Raw genomic sequence first — 24055 nt, 5'->3', positions numbered from 1 at the left:
TCTCATTTGTTTCTTTGAATTTGTCCATCATAGCAGCAAACATAGTGCTTAAATTCATGCTGTTTGTTGTTGCACGGGTAGAAACTTCTATTTCTTCTTTATACTCAAATTCGTAAGCTCATATGTCAATATCACGCCGTTTGAATTCATCTATGAGCCTCTTCTACAATTCTGCTTTATTACCTGCTGTTGGTAGCTCCGACTTACTCAATTCTTTCTTGAGTTCAACTTTTAGTTCCTCAAACTTCATGCTTATTATTTTGCAATCCCACTTCTGACACCAATTGTTATGTTTTAACGTTGGTTTATTTCCTTTAAATAAACCGGATACTATTGATTGCAAATAAAAGTCGTTTAGTGATTTGAAAATTGTAACAACTCTTTATTTATTTAAAATGTACAACAACAGAATTAAATAGTCACTCAATGTTTTATTTTATACACGTTTATAAATTCTCAGAAATACAGACACACTTGAAAATACAGCACACTTTAAGGCACTCAGAGTCTCTATAAACTGAAACTCACGACTGTAACCATGGCCACTATTTATACACACGCCATCTCTGGTGAACTTTCTACAATGTTCTTTAACTGTCAAAACTCGTATATTCGAAATATAGAGCTTACGAATACACACGCAATCTCTGGTGAACTTTCTACAATGCTCTTTAACTGTGAAAACTCGTATATTAGAAGTCTAGAGCTTTCGAATACACACGCCATCTCTGGTGAACTCTCTACAATGTTCTTTAACTGCCAAAGCTCGTATATTCGAAGTCGAAAGCTTTCGAATTCGAATATACGAGTCGCAGCAAACATTCAGCGTTGCCATACCTACGATCAACTCAAAGCATTTATTCAATGTTAATAATACCCACAGATATGTTACAGTTTGAGAGGCACTGCTGTTTGAAAGCATTATTCAACTTTAAATCGGCCGTTAAAATCGTTATATTTGAATTCAAGTACAATTTCGTAACAATATGGATTGGAATGGTATTTTGTCTTTCAGTAAAGCTTCTATGTGTATTTTATTCTATGACCATAAGATTCATTGTATATATTGTTACGAAATTGTACTTGAATTCAAATATAACGGCTGATTTAAAAATAGCAGTGTCTCTAACATATCTGTGGGCATTATTAACATTGAATAAACGCTTTCAGTTAACCATTGATCATAAGAATGGCAACGCTGTTTGCTGTGACCGTATATTCGAATATTCAGTTAAAGAACATTGTAGAAACTACACCACAGATGGCGTATGTATTAGAAAGCTCTAGACAGTTAAAGAGCAATCTAGAGTGCAGATGACAGTGTTATAAATAGTGGCAGAGGTTGCAGTCGTTAGTGAGTTTATCAGAAACGCTTTTCGAATAAATATCAACTGAGTGCCTTAAAGTGTGTTGTATTTTTCAAGTGAATTCGTGTACATTATAAAGTGTGTCTGTATTTCTGCGAATTTATAAACGTGTATAAAAAACATTGAGTAACTATTTAATTCTATGGTTGTTGTACATTTTAAATAAATAAAAAGTTGTTATAATTTTTAAACTACTAAACGGCTTTTATTTGCAATCAAAAGTATCCGGTTTATTTAAAGGAAATAAACCAAACGTTTTGAAAAGGTTAAAACGTAACAATTGGTGTCAGAAGTGGGATTGCAAAATAATAAGCATGAAGTTTGAGGAACTAAAAGTTGAACAACTCAAGAAAGAATTGAGTAAGTTGTAGCTACCAACAGCAGGTAACAAGGCAGAATTGCAGAAGAGGCTGATAGACGAATTCAAGCGGCGTGAGTTGATTTTGGCCTTAAAAGGAAATGCAGCGGTAGTTCTTGAAAGCATGCCAGCGAGCAACAGAAATTGTTATGATGACATAATGGAGGCGCTACAACGTAAGTACGGTGGCGAACATAAAAAAGAATTATACCGAATGGAATTGCGTGGTAGAGTGCATAAGGCTATGAGACACTACAAGATTTTGCGTTGGAAATCGAGCGTTTGCTACAGCTCACTTATCCAGGGGAAAAAAATCCATTTTTGGACCATATTAAGATAGAGGCATTCGTCAATGGCATTCGCGATCCTGAAATAAAACATGCGGTTTGTGCTACACCTAAACCATCATTTGCTGAAACAGTCTCATTTGCACTGGCGCAAGAAACGGCGAAAATAATTTCAAAGCCGCAAATATGCAAGGTGCGCAATATCGAGGTTGTTGCTGAAGACGAGATAAATATAGTCGACGAATTAAAAAAGGTCTTGGAGGCGTTTAATGATAAGCATAGCAAAGCCAGAGTAAAATGTTATAATTGCGGTAAATCTGGTCATATTCAGCGAAACTGAAAAGCACCGAGAAAACGAACCAGATCTGTTTCGCCTCCAAGAAACAACCAGCAGTCGAATCATCAATCGTTACAAGAACCTTTAAACTAAAACGAGCTAGCACTATGGGACAAGAGCTGGGATATGAAAATAGGACTCAAGTAAGAAAGCTAGTTACCGTCGAGCATCAGAGACTACCACCACAGTCAGAAACTTTAATATGGGCCTGTATGGAGGGAGATTGTGAGGACAACAGTTTGAGGGTGGTAGAACCAGCAGAAATAAAAAGTGATCTTATAACAGCAAAAGCCCTCGTTAAACCCTGCAACAACAAAATAGTTCCTGTAAGAGTGCTTAACCTGTCCAGCTCTGAAAAAGTCGTTAAGCCAAATTCCGAAATAGGTCGATGCACTTCAGCAGAGGCAGTAATCAATTGCGAGAAAAATCCGGAACCTGCCAATAAATCTACCAAAGAACACGAGCTACTAGCGGAATATGTGGCCGCCCGATAGAAATAAGGCCAAACAGCTTCTGAAGAAACATACCTCGGTCTTCGCCTTAAAAAGTCAAAGCCAAGGTAGAACGGCAATTGTAAAGCATCAAATAAATACTGGCGAATCGAGGCCCATAAAGCAGGCGCCCAGAAGCATTCCTCTAGCAATTCCTCAGTTAACGAAATGGAGCCGAATGGAGTAATCGAACCATCTTCAATTCCTTGGAGCTCGCCTGTTGTGTTAGTTAAAAAGAAAGACGCCAGCACTAGGTTTTGCGTCGATTATAGAAAGCTGAACGACGTTACCAAGAAACACAGCTACCCGCTACCAAGAATTGACACATTAGCTGGAACAAAATGGTTCTCCACATTGGACTTGCAAAGTGGTTATTGGCAGGTAGAGATTGCAGAAAAAGAAAAAGACAAAGAGAAAACTGCCATTAGTGCTAGTGATGGATTATGACAGTTTAATGTGATGTCCTGTAATGGGGAAGTCTTTCGATGAACACCTGAAAAACCTTAAAGAATTAAGAACTTCTCCACGAATAGCTGCGGCTGGACTAAAACTTAGCGTAAAGAAATGTGCATTGTTCCAGAAAGAAGTTAAGTATTTAGAGCATCGCGTAACAGCAGACTGCATATCAACAGATGAAGATAAAATACGAGCCGTAAAGGACTGGCCTCATCCGAGAAATCTTCACGAATTGCGCAGTTTTCTAGGCCTTTGCACGTACTACCAACGATTTGTACCGAATTTTGCCAGTGTTGCCGCAAGCCTACATGAGCTAACGCAGAAGTCGCGAGCGTTCCTGTGGAGTGAATCTCAAGAACAGACATTCCTTCAGTTAAAGGAATTGTTGTGTACAGCACCAATTTTGGCATATCCCATCCCAGGGGCGAAGTTTGTGCTAGACAGCGATGCGAGTGGGTACGGAATACGTGGTGTGCTTTCGCAGGTGATCAACGGGACGGAAAAGGTCATAGGCTACTACAGCCGAATACTTTCCAAGCCTGAGAGAAATTACTGCGTAACGCACCGTGAACTTCTGGCAGTATTAGAGTGTGTGAAGCATTTCCACAAGTATTTGTATGGTCAGCACTTCCAACTGAGAACCGATATTCTGCCCTCAGGTGGTTCTTGCAATTTAAACAACCTGAAGGGCTCGTTGGATTGAGCGGCTTCAGAGGTATGACTTTAGCATCGAACACCGGAAGCGTTTGAAACACGGCAATGCGGACGCGCTCTCAAGACGGCCTTGCAACCTGGAATGCAAGCATTGCGCAAAAGCCGAGGAAAAGGAACGTGTCATTGACGTTCGACTAATGCATATAGAGTCCAGTGCAGATTGGTCTATATTGCAGAGAAATTACCCCATTTCTCATTGGTGTTCCACTGGAGTTGCACTCGGATCAGGGTAGAAATTTTGAATCAGCCGTATTCAAGGAAATGTGCGATTTATACGGAATAAGAAACACTAGAACAACGCCACTGCATCCTCAATCTGATGGCATGGTCGAAAGATTCAATCGCACCCTGGAGGAATATTTAAGAAAAGTGTTCAGTGCACACCAGAAGGAATGGGATGAACACATACCAAACATACCTCTCGAACACCTGCAACAATTGTCTTCGGGACAGAACTCAAGTTGCCTGGTAATTTAGAATTCGGTATTAAGCCCTCATCAAATAATGAAAACACTTCCCAAGAGCATGATGACCTTAACGAACTTCACGAATTCTTACGCAGACGAATAAAAATGACCAGCGACAAAATGAAAGCCAGATACGATCGAGCAGCGAATTCTGAGGGATTTAATGAAGGCCAACTTGTACTGCTGTATAACCCACAACGTAAGAAAGGAATGTCTCCAAAACTACAAACCCATTGGGATGGACCATACAAGGTGATTAGGAGATTAAACGACGTGGTGTAGAGAATACAGAAATAAAAGAGCCCGAGATCTAAAATGAAGGTCGTACATCTAGAACGACTAGCTGCCTATGAGAGAAGTGAATCTATGCCTATTCGGGACGAACAGGCTTAAGCGGGCAGTGTTACGAAATTGTACTTGAATTCAAATATAACGATTTTAACGGGAAATTTAAAAGTTGCATAATGCTTTCAAATAGCAGTGCCTCTAACATATCTGTGGGCATTATTAACATTGAATAAAAGCTTTCAGTTAACCATTGATCGTAAGTATGGCAGCGCTGTTTTCTGCGACCGTATATTCGAATTCGAATATTCAGTTAAAGAACATTGTAGAAAGTACACCACAGATGGCGTATGTATTAGAAAGCTCTAGACAGTTAAAGAGCAATCTAGAGTGCAGATGGCAGTGTTATAAATAGTGGCAGAGTTTGCAGTCGTTAGTGAGTTTATCAGAGACTTAAAGTGTGTTGTATTTTTTAAGTGAATTCGTGTACATTATAAAGTGTGTCTGTATTTCTGCGAATTTATAAACGTGTATAAAAAACATTGAGTGACTATTTAATTCTGTGGTTGTTGTACATTTTAAATAAATAAAGAGTTGTTACAATTTTTACACTACTATCCGGTTTATTTAAAGGAAATAAACCAAACGTTGTGAAAAGATTAAAACGTAACAATATTTTCAAATCAAATGCAAGTCAAACATAATCCAAACATACATATATGAATAAAAATTACACTGTGCACGAAATTGATTTTTTTTGTCACCACCCAGTGGTGATTATCGTTTTTAAGGTTAGCTCTTTTTTTTCGAGATATACCGTTATTTAAAAAATGGATTAGTTTGCACTACATACATATGTTCAGGTAATTCAAAAACGGTTTAGCGTATTGAATAAACTAGAAAAACCGAAATTCCGCAAAATTATCTTTAAGTAAGACTGAAACTTTTTTAATCTGCGCTGTAGTTTTAGAAATATAAATTTTGTGTGCAAAAAAATAATTTGTTAGCTAAATTTCGAAATTTTTTGTTTTTTAAAACGGCATTACAAATTGGAAAATGTAGCTACGCTGTTAATTTTTTCGCGAATTGAAAACAAAATTCTAAACAAAACAAACCCTAAATGATTAAAACCCGTCTACAACTTTTGATTTTATAAACAAAATATATAACAAATATCCCCTAAAAACATTTCACATTTTTTCCCATATTTTTGCAAAAAAAAATTGTATACGTTGATACAATATATACATATATCTTTTATTTTCTACTTGTCAAATTTATGGATTAAATAAAAATCAACAACAAACAGAAAATTACAGAATCTTGCCGTTTTGTAATATACATATGTATGCACTAGAGATGAGCGATCCCGTGATTTTTGAAGAACGTCGTTCTCAGTGAACGTGATTTATAAATCACTGTTCTTTTAAACAGTGGCCGTGATCACGTTTTGTCTATGTTAAGCAAAATAACAATTATGTTCATTCTTATTATTTTAATTCTTAAATCTGCTCGTATGTTAACCAAAAACTTATATTTGCTGATTTAAAAACGTTTTTTTTAAATGGGAAAATAACAGAATTAAGCAAATGCAACAAAATTTTAAGAGAATTAACTGATATGGTACTTAACATTTTATTTTATACACTGTGTTGGATATAAATAAAATTATGCGCCTAAAAAGAGGCAGTAACTGTTGTTACCAGTGAATGTTGAAAAATATAAAAGAACGACATTTAACAGTTTGTTGAAATACGTAAAAGAACGACAGGAAAACTAACTGTTATTTTTTTGTTTTGTTACCATTGATTTTTTAAAAACGTTGCCAATTTGTGTTGAAAGATATAAAAGAACGACATTTAACAGTATGTTGAAAATGTGAAAGAACGATATTAAAAGTTCCTGTTACTACAGTTGTTCCAGTGATTTTTCTAAAACGTTACTAGTATATATTGAAAAATATAAAAGAACAACATTTAACAGTATGTTGAAAAATATAAAAGAACGACTTAAATGTACCTGTTACTTGCAATATTCAGTAACTGTTGTTACCAGTGATTTTTCAATCACAGTGATTAAATCACAGGTATGGAAATATCGCTCATCTCTAGTATGCACTGCATTGCAGACTTTTGTACTACAAAGCATCGCACAGAGGGTTGAAATGTACCAAAAGTGGCTATTAATTCAAAAGCTTAACTTTATCTGTCAAAGTCATGTTTGGTATTGGCTTAAAGTACATTAAATTCTACATCGCTAAATGTTAAAATTACAGTTGTGAAAATTGTGATATTTCGAGATCTTATATTTTTTGTTAAGTCTGTTAAAAGTAGAAATACTAAAATGGAACCATCAACTTCAGGTATTTGAGAACATAAATAAATATTTTTTGTTTAGATATGTAAATGTTTTCGAAATATTTTATTTTTAAATGCTTCATTATTGTGGTTTTTTCGATATATAGATTTAGTTTAAAAAAGTTCAGGGCGAGATCGGGTAAATTTCATTAAATGCTTTAAATTATGACATTTCAGCTTATACATAAAAAAATAGTGCGGGTTTATTGAGGTGTTTTACTTATTTAAGTTATAGTGGATGAACTCCTGTTGCTAAAAAACATATGCTGAAACAAAAACACTAAGGTTATTCTTTTCAGAAAAAGGGAAAATTACACTCTGATTTTTTTACACTTTTACATTGATGACTCCTTTTTTTGTATTGTTAATTACATGGTATAAATAAGAGGAAAATTACATATTCCAACAGTTAAGATAATTTTGTCTCTAGTGTAATGTAGCATATTACTTTATTACTTCAGACTTTATATGTAGTTGTGAAATTAAAGTTACATAATAGATATTTTGCAATTTTAATCCAAAAGTTTTGTGTATTCAACTTTAATGTTTCAATGTTTAATACAAATTCAGACAACAATTTCTTTTCAGAATCTTAGACAGCTGCTTGAGAATCGAGGTCCCAATGCTACACGAATTAAGGAATGTAGTAACGCTACATTTGGAGGATTTGTTCTGTGGCATCAAGGAATTGAACTTTGCATTCAACCAGTGGAATCCGAGTCACACCTTCTACTCTTTAATGGAGATATATTCAACATAAATAATTTTGAGTTGCAGGGAAAGTCCGATTCGGAATGGATTTTTGAAAAATTATCGAACGCAATGGACGAAGTTGAACTTATAAATTGCTTTAAAGCCATCGAGGGACCATACAGTATTATATTTTATGATAAAGTCAACAGAAATATTTACTTTGCAAGAGATTCCCTTGGACGAAATTCTCTTATTATTGAAAATAATAATGAGCATTTTCGGTTACTGAGTACAGCTTGTAAGTGACATATTAAATATTTAAACACATCTCCAACTCATCAACGCCAAACTCTAGTCTATAACTGTTCTTTCCAAAGTGGGACATTTTAAAATTTTTTGGGCAGAGACTGCAAATTATAACTACATAATAGAGTACATATTTTAATTTTTTAAATTTCGATTTATTGATGAAGATATTTTGTGTATCTTTCCGGTGATTATTGAGGAGATTTTGGAGATTTGAGTGGTGGACTATATTGTAGATCGAGATTATGTAGACCTTTATGAAACACCAAATTCTCATATTTTTCTCAACGCATTGGGAAAAAGGTTTGGATAAAAGCAATTAGAAATAAGGTTTGAAAATTAGTGGATTTAGGTATATACAAAATGTGTGGATGTTTGAGCTCACCTTGTGTTTGTGTGTATGTGTGTAGTTATAAATAAATAGATTTTATAATAATTATTTTCAAATTTATATTACAAAAGTTTATTTAGGTTTTATATTTTAATTGTTCACTGACAATGCTACTAGTTGTAGCTACGGATAAGCTGGACAACTCTAGTGAATTCGAAACTATATAGCTCATAAAGATCACCTTGAACCTTTTTTTACTATAGGTGTGTTCGCGTACTTTCCAGTAAAAAATATCCAGTAACTTTATTTTAGAGAGTAAAAATAAATTACTCTCAATCTGAAAAGTAACAAAAAAAGTACGCGAACAACAATTTGTAAAAATAATTTTATTATAAATTAATTTAAAACGTTTGTTTTGGGCTATTTTACTTCTTTTCTTCGCAAAACTTGTAAATTGTATTAGTTTTCAACTTTTTAGTTTTGTTTGCATTTGCAACCATATGTTTTAAACGTTTTTTATGTTGATATTTTTTACTGGACAAAAAATGTCCAGTAAAAAATATCACGTTCTCTATCTACGAACTGTCACTTTTAACACTCTCTTGCTCTCTCGTTACAAGTTTTTAAAAGTAAACGAACGGAATCCCGTAACTTCCAGTGAAAATTTGTACAAATTATTACAAATTATCAAGTACGCGAACACAACTTATATGTTGACGCTAAAATAGTATAATCCAGTCCACACTTTAATGTTGTGCTATATTATTTACTCGGCAGATGTGTTTTCGAGTTGATTTACAGTTTTTCAGCTTCGTAGGTGGAATGGTGATCAGTGGATGGCCCCTCAAAGGCTCACACTTTTTAAAAAATCTCCAAAAATCCATTCATGACCTTTATGAGCTGAAAGGTCTAAAAAAATGTAGGTTATTTTTTTACTTCAAAAGATATTTTTTCAATTTGATCTTTTTTTCGTTTTTTAGATATGAAGGGCCTACTGAGAGTCAAAAAATTTTTTTAAAATATCAAAATTCTGATGAAAATAAAACAAACTTTATAACGTTATCTGCGTGTAACTTTTTTGAAATTTTTTTCCTAAAAATTTGCCTATATTTGACTATATAAAATTGTTATATGAAGAGAACTTAATGTAAAAGCATGTAAAGTCAAATTTGGTTCACTTAAGCTCTATCCAAACTTGGCCAATTTAGAAAAAAAAAATTAGGTTTGAGTAAAAAAAGCTAAAAACACAAAATACATACAAAGCTTTTTTACATGCTGTAAATAACGTCAAAGTGGACACTTTTCTAAAAAATCTCAGTTTTTGGAACAGATTTTCCCCGTTTTAGGTATTTCGGTATTTGAAAACAGAGAATGGAAACGATTTTAATGCCATGTCTGGAAATTAGCTATCGATCAAAAACTACAAATGTCTTCATTCTTTAACAATATTGATATTAGTTGTAGAAATATGTATGTATATAAATCCACTTCTGCTCGACAATAAATTTCTTCAATGGGCATGATATTTTTGTAAAGGTATACGATATATATATCACATTCATCCAAAACATTTTTTCTCATGAAATTACGTGCTATTTGGCGGAATAAAAAATTTAAAAATGCAATCAGAAGAAATGCATCTGATTGCATTAATTTGAGGGTGCTGTAGGTTAACGCGCTAACCCAGCGTTTGATCATTAAACATGAATTGATATTTGCGATTCTCAGACGTAGTAAAAAAAATGTTACTATATACTTTAATACCTGATATTGAAGGTTCCATTATAAAAGATTTACATTATAACACTAACAATAAACGCTTGAATTGTAAAAATTTAAATTTTTTTCACTTTTTTTAAAAACAGCAATAATTTGTTAACTTTGACCGCTCACTGAAAAGAAAGTAAACAACTTAGTTGATTTATTTTTACAGCTAGTGATGTAGAATTTTATCTACTTTTATCCTGTACCAAAATTTATTATAAAAACTTTATTTATAGTTTTCAATTAATCGCCACTTTTATACCATTTGAACCCAACGCGCATCGCCAATCAATAACATCAGTTGCTGATAATTATTAGTTTTTTTTTTTTTTTTTAAAAAAGAGAAGTAACACTCAGGCAATTAATTATGCCTATATATAAATGTGTTACTTTCTTTGGAAAGGGGATAGAGTGTAGAGGAAAAGGTGGTGAAAGGAGGAGAAAAGCTTTTATTTAACAACTCTGCAATTGCGCGTTATGTTTGTTATTAGTGCAGATTGCAGCGCCTCTGGTGGTGAGATGGCGCCTTAGTCAAGCCAACAACCTTTATTTTATTATTTTACTTCGGTGTCGTTTTGGCGCTGTGATAAATATTAGTTATTAGTAAACTAATAATTATTATAAACTGATGTTGTTGATTGGTAGCGGCTGGGAATCGAACCCAGGCCACAAATACCATATCATGCTTAATGATCAAACGCGCTAACCAATTAAGCCACAGCACCCTCAATTTTATTATTTCATATAATTTTCGACAGAGATTTTTTATTAGTTTTTAAAATAACTATTACATTTAATAAGTCGTCTTACATTCGATTCCATTTTTTGGCCAAGTTTACAGTCACAGAGAAACCCATTTTGCTTACCATAGATTTTGGATTTATCGCCAGCAAGGCGTTTTTGTCAAAAATCGCTAATACTTTGTAAAACAAATTTTAAGTTATGTTAGTTCAAAAATTCTTTTCGGAAAACTTAATTATTGTTTATAAAATGTGTTGTAAGTAGTACATTTACGCTGCGTTTACACATGCAAGTAGATTGATGAAAGTTGATAATACGTATTATTATCGAAAATGTCGAAAATACATCGAAATGTCTACAAGTTGCTTGAGCGTTTACACATGCAAGTAAAAGTTCATTTTGTAAATGTTAGCGAAGGAGAATGATGTCTTCAAAATGCCACAAATATAAGAATATTTCAGCTAATTCGATAAATAAACCTTTTATATATCAGCATTTGTTATTTTTAAGTCCATTTGCGGCTTGAAACCAAATTTTATTATTTTTATTCATAACAATAAAGTGTTACCATGATATTCAAATATAAAAATTTCTGGGGAAAATGTTAGGTTAACAATTTTTATAGATATTAGTAACAATTTTATTTATTAAAACTAATGAAATTGCTATTTTTACGAAAACGATAAGCATTAGTGGTCATTTGTACTATTTTCTTTTACAAAAATACATAAAATAAGTTAAAAATATAATTATTATTTCACCACCTTCTGATAAATTTTTTAAAAGCTATTTATTGGCAACTCTATTTGTCATCACTTGTATGAAAGTGTCGAAAATCACTGTCCACCTAAATTCAGTAGGCAGTGAGCTGCAAGTGGCTGCATGTGTGATTGTGTTAGTGCAAAAGTATGTATGTATTGTGTTTTTCGAACTGTTACTTGCATGTGTAAACGCTAGGTTACAGTAATGATAATTATTATTAACCATGTTCATTTTCAATTTTCTAAATTACCGACAAAAAGCCTAGTCAGGCAGTACTGCTCTCTAACCAAACTCTTACTACGTTTAAACGCACGGCTTATTTGCAAATAAAAATATTGCAATTAGAAAAATTTGCCGCATAAACAGTGAATTAATTTTTTATTTGCGAATAGCTAATTCACGAAAACAATTCCTGATTAACGATACTATTTGCAAATAAGATTTTAAACATTGCCATATGTTTTTCCAAACCAGAAAGTGATTCTGAGTCGATCGGTATACTTTACAAACATCTGTCCACTATGGTGGTGAAGGGTATAAAAATATTCGTATTATGTTTATAACGTTGATGGCCCTGGACTTGCAAATCGCACTCTCTTAAGTTGTGGATCCAAATCGTCGTCCGAATCTGATTCAGAACTTATGGTGTTCCAGTATGATGTTAATGAAGTATTTGAAGAAGAAAAAGCTGATGATGTAGGGCAGTCTGGAAGCAAAGTGCCTGTGGACACCATAAGTTCTAAATCACAGTCAGATTCGGACGATTTGGATCCACAACTTAAGAAAGTGCGATTTGCAAGTCCATTGCCATCAACATTATAAACATAATTGTGCAGATGTTGCACACCCACCTTAAAGTATCGACTCAGAAACACTTTCTGTCCGTCTGAAAGTCCATGTAAACCTTGTACGCAACGTGCAGGTTACAATTTTGAAGATATTTCGATAAAGTAGGTCACCTAGCCCCCATACAAATGTCCTCCCGAAATTGGACTTTATCAGTCATATATGATTAAGTTATATAGGTATCTACATAAGTTTCGCTATAAATATGTTTTATACATATATATGGATAATTAGTCATAGCTCACATATAAACCCACTTTAACGCGTATAAATCTCCTAAAAATTTTGGTATACACATAAAATTCAACATACATAAATAATTTTCATATAGACATAAATCACCCCGATCACCATGAACGGTCCATAATTGGTCATAGCTCCCATATAAAGCCCACTTCCGAAAATCACCCACGAATATAAATTATTGAAATTTTAAAAGAAAAATGTGTTTGCTCATTTACTAAGTGTAGGCTATTATATGGTCGGGCTTGACCGACCATACTTTCTTATATGTTTTTATAATTTTTGTAATAGATAGCATAATATGTAGTTCAATGTTGAAGTAAGAAAAAACAAATTAAATTAAAAAAATTTCGGGAAATTGGTCACTTTGTCTGCTTTTACACAGGGCAAGTTTACTTGAAGCAAGTCTCGTCGATTCCCTTTTAAACTTGCTCGTCTGTTTACACACAGCAAGTCTGTGAGCAATTTTGTATGTCAAAACCTAATAGACGCCATATTGAAAATGAGAAAACAAAAGAGAATTGAAGAGACTTGCCAGTACAAGCAAGTGTGTACCCCTCTTCTTTCTTCTTGCCTCTCTCTCCTATAAACTCTAGACTTGCGCAAGAAAAATTGCCCTGTGTAAAAGCAGACTTTGCAGAAAGTTGTTTATTGAGATCTTAGGTACATTTTTGTAGTTGATTATTTCCTTGAATTTTGAACGGTTTGCTACCTATGGACCTGAACAGGGGAAAAATGTAAAAAATCTAATTTTTAAAGTTTTTTTGCGATTATGATCTTGATGAAGTGTTTTTGATTTTATATGTTTTGTGTCTTTTTTTTGTTTTTTATTTCCATGACTTAAAAAATTACACAGAGTGCTATCAATTTATTGTTGTTAAAATCATGTGTATAAGAATAAGTACTCCCAACATTTATTTTGAGTTATTTTTATATTTTTAAGTTTACATTTTGACTATTTACTTCTAACTAAAAACCCTATGATGTTTTTTTATCCTTTAGAGAATTAGAAAAGTAGTTGTGTTCGCGTACTTGATAATTTGTAATAATTTGTACAAATTATCACTGGAAGTTACGAGATTCCGTTCGATTACTTTTAAAAACTTGTAACGAGAGATCAAGAGAGTGTTTAAAGCAGCGAAATGCAATGAGCTCTCAAATGAGCTCTCTTGATTTTGTTTTTACATGTACGCAAGCACACACATTGTATAAAAACAGTCAGTCTCGCATGAGCATTGATAGAAGCAGGTTGTGTTACGCTTTTATGCATGTTTATTTCATTATTTCAGCTATTTGTTTTTGTTTTTGCCAGAGAATAATTCTCAACTCATACAACTACAATATCAAAAACTGTAGTGGTGTGAGTTTGCATTTCGCTGGTTTAAAGTGACAGTTCGTAGATAGAGAACATGATATTTTTACTGGACATTTTTTGTCCAGTAAAAAATATCAACATAAAAACTATGTTTAAAACATATTGTTGCAAATGTAAACAAAACAAAAAAGTTGAAAATTAACACAATTTACAAGTCTTGCAAAGAAAAAAAGTAAAATAACACAAAACTAAATTTTTAAATTGATTTATAATAAAATACAACTAATTTTTACAAATTGTTGTTCGCTTACTTTTTATTGATATTTTTTAGATTGAGAGTAAATGTATTTTTACTCTCTAAATTAAAGTTACTGGATAATTTTTACTGGAAAGTACGCAAACACACTTAGTGTCAAATCTCGAAAGTATTTGGCTATAGGTATTTTAATAATTACATTTAAAAAGTTTTTCGTTTACATATTTTTCTAAGAAATTTCTAAAAGATTTTAAATATTATTTACAGTAACTTTAATATTTAATGGATATGGACATAAGTAGATAAATGCACATAGATGGGATACTCTACTGTAAAAGTCCTAACTCAGTTGTCAAAAACCTAAGTTGTGAGAATGTATTAGTAAACAAAACCAACACTCGTATGTGTGATTACTTTGTTTTTATTTTTTTCTAGTTTCCGCTCTATGTGTATTTCTCTATGGATTTGTGTATTTCTGTATGATACCTTATTCGAGTAGTTATGTATATTGACATCGATTAACATAGATAACAAAACTTTATTTTTTATTTGAAAATAAAAAATTATCTATGCAATATATGTATGTTAATTAGAGTTTTTCACGGGAAATCCCGAGAATTCCGCAATATTTCCAATTCCGAAATCCCGGGAAATTGTGCAAGAATTCCCGGGAATTATTTTCCTTAGTTTTAATTGATGTTTTTTGAACATGACTTTCTCTAAAAGATGCTTCAAGCTCCAAAACAAATGAGGAATCATACAACAAAAAAGATTTAACCCTCCGTTAGTCGTAATCATTTTCAATCGAAACTAGTCGCAATGTATCAAATTGATATCAATAAAAGAAAGGGACGTTTGAAAATAATATTTTCACTTTTTATTTCGAAAACATAAAAACAATATTAAATTCAAAGTATTTAAAAGAGGATTAAAAGTACAATTGCAGTAAAAATATATTTTTATCAAAAAATAGCTTAAAATTTGTTTAAAAAAATTTACAATAAAACAAGTAAGAGTGCTATATTCGGCTATGCCGAATCTTATATACCCTTCACCTTTGTTGTGGATGCATTATTATTTTTTATAATTAGTATATATGTATGTACATTGCCCACTTTCAGCGTACAGCATCCTAAATTTATCAAGAACACAAAAAACAACAACAACGCCAAACGAAACAAAACACCAAAAGAAAAAACAAAAACAAAATACGCAAGGCAATAAAACCAACACACATCCAAACATATGTTTAATTGTATAAAAAACAACAACAACGCCAAAAGAAACAAAACACAAAAGAAAAACAAAATACGCAAAGCATGCACATCCAAACATACGTTTTGTTGCTTTTTTGTCAAAACAAAACCACATACGCACAGCAAAAAAACCAACACACAACCAAACATACGTTTAGTTGTATAAAAAACAACAACAACGCCAAAAGAAACAAAACACAAAAAAAAAAAATACGCATAGCATACCCTTCACCTTCTCACGAAGGTGAAGGGTATAAAAATGTTTGCCTGTTGCGACTAACCACATAGGTCTGGAGTATAGTTTTTTTTGGCCAAAACCATATACTTTCTTTTTTACGTTGAAAATTAATTGAATACTAATAAGTGAGAGGTTGAAATAAATTTTAGCACTTTTTAACCCTTTTGTGACCAATAAAAATTTTGAAAGAAAAATTTTTAATTAAATTATTTATTTATTATTAATGTAAATTTTGCATTAAACGGGCGAGTTATGGTAAAATAAATTGATTGTAAATATTTCCCAAAATATTGCATTAATTTCGATTTTTAACATTTTTCTCAACACTTTTCAACATTTTGTTTTATTCTTAATTAAAGTCTGTATTAAAAATTAGAACCAAAAAATGTTTATGACCGAAAAAATATATATATATTTTTGAGTATTAATTTGCTTAAAAATGTTTAATTTTTCATAAAACGTGCAGGTTATGGTAAAGTAAATTGATTGCTAATATTTTCCACCATATTGCTCTAATTTCGGGTTTAAATACTTTTCTCAACACTTTTAACCGTTTTGTTTTATCTTTGTTTAAAGTCTGCATAAATATTCAAACTATATTTTTAGTGCAATTTTTAACAAAACGGGCAAGTATGATAAAATAAATTGATTGCAAATATTTTCTTACATATTGGTCTAATTTTGGGTTTTTATATTTTTCTCAACACTATTAACCGTTTTGATTTATTCTTATTTAAAGTCTATATAAAAATTCAAACCAAATATTTTAAGTAAAAATTTGCTTTAGTGTCCATTATTAACAAAACGGGCAAGTTATGATAAAATAATTTGATTGCAAAAATTTCCCAACATATTTGCCTAATTTCGGGTTTTTCTATTTTTTTTCAACACTTTTAAACATTTGGTTTTATTCTTAATTAAAGTCGAAGTTTTAATGAATATAAATAAAATTTTTGAAGCAAAAAGAATCTTAAGAAATATCTATTTTTAACGAAACGGGCAAGTTATGGCAAAATATATTGATTGCAAATAATTCCTAACATATTGGTCTAAGTTCGCTATTTGATAAGTTCTTCAATACTTGTAAACATTTTGTTCTCTTCTTAACTGTCTGTATAAAAATAAAAAAATATAATAATAATAATGAATAAAATATATCTAATATATTCTGCACATCAGCAAATTTTTTTAAGATTTAACTTTTGAAACATAAGAAATATTTTATTATTTTCTTTATTTAACTAAAAAATCTGTTGGATAAGCATAGTACCAACATGATAGGAATATATTTTAATTTTTTTAATTTACGAAAAATATTTTATTTTTTGTTTGGTCTAACGTGTAGTATGTTTTTCAAAAAACAGAAGTCCAAATATGTATATTTCAAGTGTTTACTTCAACATTGCAGTACCAAAAATGCCATCGCAAGATTTGAGTTTTGGCCATAAATTGTGTATTTCTAGACCTATGTGCTAACGGAGGGTTAACCCAAATAGACCAATAACTAGTTCATTATTCTATTCCAAAAACTCGTGAATGTTCACGGCTGTCACAGAATTCTATTCCGATCGAAAGTGGAATTATTTTAGTATTTTGCATTTTCACAAAGAGTAAAATTAAAATTTTTTGGAATAAAACTACCTTCGGTTAAATTGAATTTTGTTTAATATTATTGGGTTTTCTTCAAATATTTATTTTTTGCGAATTACCAGAATTTCTAGTCTAACTAAATTCAAACCATTCCGATACAAATGACAAATGGTGACAGGTTTGTATACAACCAAAATTAGAAATTGTGTCAGTTTACCTATTTATATTAAATTTTTATTGGATATTTTTATTTGTATCAAATTACATTTTTTAGATTTTTAACGAAGCCTACATTCTTAAAATTCAATAATTTGTTCTATGCGGAAATTCCCGGGATCTCGGGAAATGAAAATGTGCGGGAAAAAAAACTCTAAATTTAATATATCCCCTACCAATCCATTGGTTTTTAATATAAAATTAAGCCTAATAAATGCATGCAAAATACTTTTGTAATATACGGTATGCATGAATGTGTTGTTTAAATTTGCAGGTATCACGAACATTGAAAATAATACCATGGAACTTCCACCGCTGGGAATTTACAAAATAAATGAAAATGATTTTCAGGGCTGTTGTCTGTTTCCCTGGCGAACTCCAGATGAATACTGCCATGTACATTTAGAACAATTAGAAAGATGCTGTAATTTAGGAATTCAAATCAAGCAACATTCTGAATGTCAGAGGTCCTTAAACGAACTATGTCTTAAAAAGGTGATTGATTGGTTGCATTTTTATTGTTAATTTAATATATGTATTGTTGCTTTTTCTATTTAGTATAATTTTAACTTTTACGACATGGTGGATGGTAAATATTCAAATACATCGGAACTGTATGACATTCTTTTAAAAAATAATGATATTATTAATGCCATAAATGAGTTTTCGGAACTTATAGAAGAATCTGTGAAAAAACGTGTACAATATACCACTAAGTATTGTAACTTATGCTTAGAAAAGAAAACGACGCCATGTGCGCATTCAAAAGTTGCAATTTTATTCTCTGGTGGCATTGATTGCTCTATTTTAGCCGTATTGTGTGATAAATTTATTCCGAAAAGTGATTCAATTGACTTAGTAAATGTGGCATTCGAAAGTACAAGAACAGATATTAATTGGAATGTACCTGATAGGATTTCTGGGAGATCATCATTTCAAAACTTGATGGATATATGTCCCGATAGGTATGTACATACATTTGGATATTATACATAAATATGTGTATACAATTTATCTAATAAGCAATATTGTTATTTAGGAAGTGGAATTTTATCGAAGTAAATGTCAGCAAGCAAGAATTGCATCAACAGTTAAGCCAACATATAAAACATTTGATTTATCCACTCAATACTGTGCTCGATGAGTCAATTGGCTGTGCATTCTGGTTTGCATCACGAGCTATAGGGTTAAAAGATGCTAATAATTGGGAATCATCTGCTCGAGTAAGTATTATTACGTTAAAAATAATTTTATTATAATTTTTATATACAGATACAAATTTTAAAAATAGCACAACATTATTATTTTTTTTGTATTAAATGATAAGAAAATTTATATAAATAAAAGAGTCTGTCTGATATTAAATTTAAGATTCAATAAGATAATTCGGATGAAAATATTACAATACAAAAAATATTGAATTAAAAGATATTTTATATAAAATATGCAAAAAAGATAAGTTAAGATTGTCTATTAAAGATGACAAAACAAATAATATATACACATAGTTTGAAGCAAAATATTAATTTAACTAATTTAGAATACATTATATCTCGTTTGGTGCGAGAATTATATTTACGATTGCGAAAAAATACTTATCTTATTTCTAAGCAAATATTCTACAAGATGTTGCTATGTGATTCACTAACTTTTAACGACAACAATTTTTGTTAGCAATAACTTCTTAAACGATAATAGAATAAATACATCTCTGTCAAAAGAGTGAAATGTTACTCATTCCCTTTGAAATTTTGTGTCGTAACTTTACGAACGATATATCTTTGGTATTTCGGGTTATTTGTATTGTAATACCAATGTTGAAATTAAAAGCGATCATTAATATTTAAACTTATATGTATTTATAAAGACAAATTTTATATATTTAATTACAAAGTTAATTCTTTACCAACCGGTCGCAGCAAAAGTTAAAAGGAAATAGAAAGATGCATACACATGTCAAAGTGCATGCCATTGCAATTTTTGCATACCGGTTATAAATGATAGTTGGTAATTGTGACAGGGTGGCACATATCTATATATCGGTTTGGTTCCGATTGGATTTCTATTGAAATTCTGTTTAGGATATATATATTAACCCACATTCTAGTGAATAATTTTGACAATTATTTTAGAAATATAAAATAATTACAAACCATGACAGAATCAACCAGGTACAATTATTAGGGAGAGTTGTCAATATTTACCCCTACAACGTCAAACTATGGATATCATCAATTTATATATTCATTTGATTTGTGCGCGTTTTTATACATTTTTAGCGTTAAACTTTAACCTTTATGTCAACGGCAACGCTGTAGCTCTGAATTGGATAATCGGATCTACTATAGGATCAACCGTTTGGAAGATAAAGCCCATTTACAAAGTTGCACCCTTACGACAACAGCATACATACCATTTTAAATGAAAACTAATTTAAAAATTGTTGATACTGATGGGACCAGGTCCATCCAAATAACGCCTACTTTTTATGTACAATTCAACTTTAGGGAAAAAATTCTTAAACCGCATAGTCGATATCAAAATAGGGTAACCCATTTTAGATGGTCAAATATGTTCTTAATTATTTTGTAAAGGGTTCCGATAACCCTGCTCCTGGTATGGATATTATAGCCAAAAAACTAAAAAATCCCATTTTTGGGATTTTTTAACACTTTTTCGAGAATTTCGGGTTTCCTGGTAATAAATTTCAAAATATGTTTTCATTTTTCCATTTCTAATAGAAAAATCTACACAGAAAAAAGAAATTCATAATTGGAATGAATTTTGTAATAAATATTATTAATCTAACATGACTTTTTTCCCAAACTTTTTCCATTCAGATTAAGAACATGTTCATAAATATTATTAATTTGTACACGACGCATATATTGGCCAATATTTCAAGATGAATCAACAATATCTGAAAATTTTAAAAATATCATTAAACATGATAAAACATTCATAAACATCCTGTTAAAAAAAATGTGCCAATTTCGCCCATATTTTCTCATTTTGAAGCTGAAAAACATATAAAATTAAAAAAATGTCCACGAAAATTTTCAAACATTTTTGAACAACATTAAAATATAAATGAAATTTAAATTATATTTTCCAAGCCTTCTAAATTTTGTTTGAAAACATAAAATATGAAAAATTCATACTAATTAAGAAAGTATTAATAAATGTTATGAATTGAAATCTATGAAATCAAATCATAATATTTATGTTGAAACTTTTCTGTGTATGTATATAACTAAAATTTCATTAAAAAATATTCATAAATAAAGAATTAATTTTAATTTTAAAAATTTGTATCTTGAAAAAACTCAATAAAAAGCTTTTTTTCCAACAAACGAATTAGATATTAGCATTTTTAGGCTAACGGCATGCCACACTCCATACAAAACGTTGCTGTTGACGTGTGAAATGCAGTCCTGTTGTTGACATAAAGGTTAATTTTTATTTATTTTTTTTTAAACCATTTCATTTTGATATTAAGTGTGTTCGCGTACTTTCCAGTAAAAAATATACAGTAACTTTATTTTAGAGAGTAAAAATAAATTACTCTCAATCTAAAAAAATATCCAAAAAAGTACGCGAACAACAATTTGTAAAAATAAGTTGTATTTTATTATAAATCAATTTAAAACGTTTGTTTTTGTTATTTTACTTCTTTTCTTTGCAAAACTTATAAATTATATTAATTTTCAACTTTTTAGTTCTGTTTACATTTGCAACCACATGTTTTAAACACAATTTTATGTTGATATTTTTTACTGGACAAAAAATGTCCAGTATATCATGTTCTCTATCTACAAACTGTCACTTTTAACACTCTCTTGCTCTCTTGTTACAAGTGTTTAAAAGTAAACGAACGGAATCCCGTAACTTCCAGTGATAATTTGTACAAATTATTACAAATATCAAGTACGCGAACACAACTATTGTTACGAAATTGTACTTGAATTTAAATATAACTGTTTTAACGGCTAGTTTAAAGTTGCATAATGCCTCTCAAACTTTAACATATCTGTGGGTATTATTAACATTGCTGTGGAACATACAGCATTCACACAGCATTATTAACATTGCTGTGAAACATATCGAGGGTTTGTATTCATATAGTGCTACAGTAGTTTTCGCTTATAGTCCACAACTAAAGTTGTACAATATTTGTGGACTATAAGCGAATTAGGACCATAACCGAATTTTTTTTAAGCCACTTTATGGATTATAACTGAATCTTTATATAATACACATTTTGGACTATATAAAAATTATGTACTTTCTGCAATAAAACCACCTTTTTAAACAAAATAGATGTATATTTAAAATATAATCAAATATTGATTTAATTAACATGAATAGTTAAAACAAAAACCTTTACTTATTATTATTTATTGTAATTCAAAAAAAAGCTTAAAGTATGAGATCCATTTTAAGTCTTTGGATGACTAAATCGAACACAAGATAGATATCAATTTCTATATGAAATATAAATTGAGAATTGTTTTTACAATAAAAGATTCTATTTTTTTCAAATATTAAGTTTTGCTCAATTTCGTTGTCAGAACAAAATTTTCTTATAATTTCAACAGAATCTAAAACTTCTTTTGAAGTAATTTTGGTTTGTTGGCAATGAAAAATTTCAACAGCGGAATCATCATTAAAATTATTAAAACATTCTTCACCAGATTTGTCCGAAGCCACATCGTCCAAAAAATTAGCATCACTCAAGATTCCATGACAAATAAGTTCGACATCAGAGTGGACTATATGAACGTTTTTTTTAAATATTAGTTATGCATGCAAAGAAAATTTGGACTTTAAACGAAAATGGACTACAGGCGAAGTGGACTTCAGAACAAATAATTTGTATGAAATTGGAAAAAACCTGTAAGTGAATAGGACTGTTTTGGCTTATATCCGTTTTTGGCCTTTAAGCGGAATGGACTATAAGCGAAAAGTACTGTATTAGCAAAATCAACATTTTACAGGAGAGTGAAAAAACAGTTTTTATACCCTTCACCTTCGTGAGAAGGGTATATATAAGTTTGTCATTCCGTTTGTAATTTCTACATTTTTCATTTCGGACCCTATAAAGTATATATATTCAGGATCCATATATATAGCGGTGTCGATTAAGCCATGTCCGTCCGTCTGTCTGTCTGTTGAAATCCATTTTCTGAAGACCCCACATATAATCGGGATCCAAATCTTCAATAATTCTGTCAGACATGCTTTCGAGAAGTTTGTTATTTAAAATCAGAAAAATCGGTCCACAAATGGCTGAGATATGAGGAAAAAACCAGGACAACCTCGATTTTTGACCTATATCTGGATTATAACTCATTAATATAGACAATATGGATATCTAATGATAGATATTTCAAAGACGTTTGCAACGACGTATATAAGACCATAGTAAGTTGGACCTACAATGGGTCAAAATCGGAAAAATATTTTTTAACCCGAATTTTTTTTTAACCCAAAAAAATTTAAAAAACAAAAAATTTTTTTAAAATTTAAAAAAAAATTAAAAATTTAAAAAAAAAAAATTTTAAATAACAAGTCCGTCTGTCTGTCTATTGAAATCCATTTTCTGAAGACTCCACATATAATCGGGATCCAAATCTTCAATAATTCTGTCAGACATGTTTCCACAACATCGGTCCACAAATGGCTGAGATATGAGGAAAAAACCAGGACAACCTCGATTTTTGACCTATATCTGGATTATAACTCATTAATATAGACAATATGGATATCTAATGATAGATATTTCAAAGACGTTTGCAACGACGAAAAAAAAATTTTAAAATAACAATTCAAAAAAACATTTTTAACAAAAAATGATTAAAAAATAACTTCGGAAAAAACTAATTTTTGTTTACCTAAAAATATTTAATATTTGTATTTTGAAGTATAATTGTAAAGGGTATATAAGATTCGGCCCATCCAAATATAGCTCTGTTACTTGTTTTCTTTAACTCTATGAGTAATAACTAAAATTGATTTTACAATGTTATTTAAAAGTGACGTCTAAATCCTACATATGTTAATTTTTTATTAATTCCTGATATTCGCGCTTATATCACTGCGTTTACATGATGATTTTTATAACGTTGCTTTTTCGACGTGTCTTTTTGTTTGTAGACTAGCGGTGTAGAGAAGTTTGGTGGGTAAACAAATGGACTCGATTTGTGTTTTTCGTGTCTTTTTTCAGATTTCTCTTTATACTAATTTCTTTTCTTCTTGTTCCGTTTTATTTTTTTCCTGATTGTGAAGTTTAATAAAGAAGATTAACCGATTAAACAATAAAAATCAACCCTTGCTGCAAAAAAAAGATGCAACCAAAATTCATCGTATAACCTTTAAA

The 24055-nt window shown here is 30.8% G+C and overlaps 1 protein-coding gene across 1 annotated transcript in view; it reads left to right on the top strand.

Annotated features, from left to right (window-relative positions):
• The window catches only part of LOC135958838 (asparagine synthetase domain-containing protein CG17486), a 74779-nt gene that overhangs the window by 9790 nt on the left and 40934 nt on the right, over window positions 1-24055 (top strand). The window contains exons 2-5 of the mRNA XM_065509755.1: window positions 7708-8110; window positions 17951-18171; window positions 18235-18641; window positions 18716-18899. Of these exons, the coding sequence (XP_065365827.1) occupies window positions 7708-8110; window positions 17951-18171; window positions 18235-18641; window positions 18716-18899 (1215 nt within the window). The remainder of the gene's footprint in view (window positions 1-7707; window positions 8111-17950; window positions 18172-18234; window positions 18642-18715; window positions 18900-24055) is intronic.

This window comes from Calliphora vicina, chromosome 4, assembly GCF_958450345.1.
Source record: "Calliphora vicina chromosome 4, idCalVici1.1, whole genome shotgun sequence".
Classification (NCBI taxonomy): Eukaryota; Metazoa; Arthropoda; class Insecta; order Diptera; family Calliphoridae; genus Calliphora; species Calliphora vicina.
Note: the sequence above shows the minus strand (reverse complement) of the source record. Positions and strands in the feature narration are given on the sequence as shown.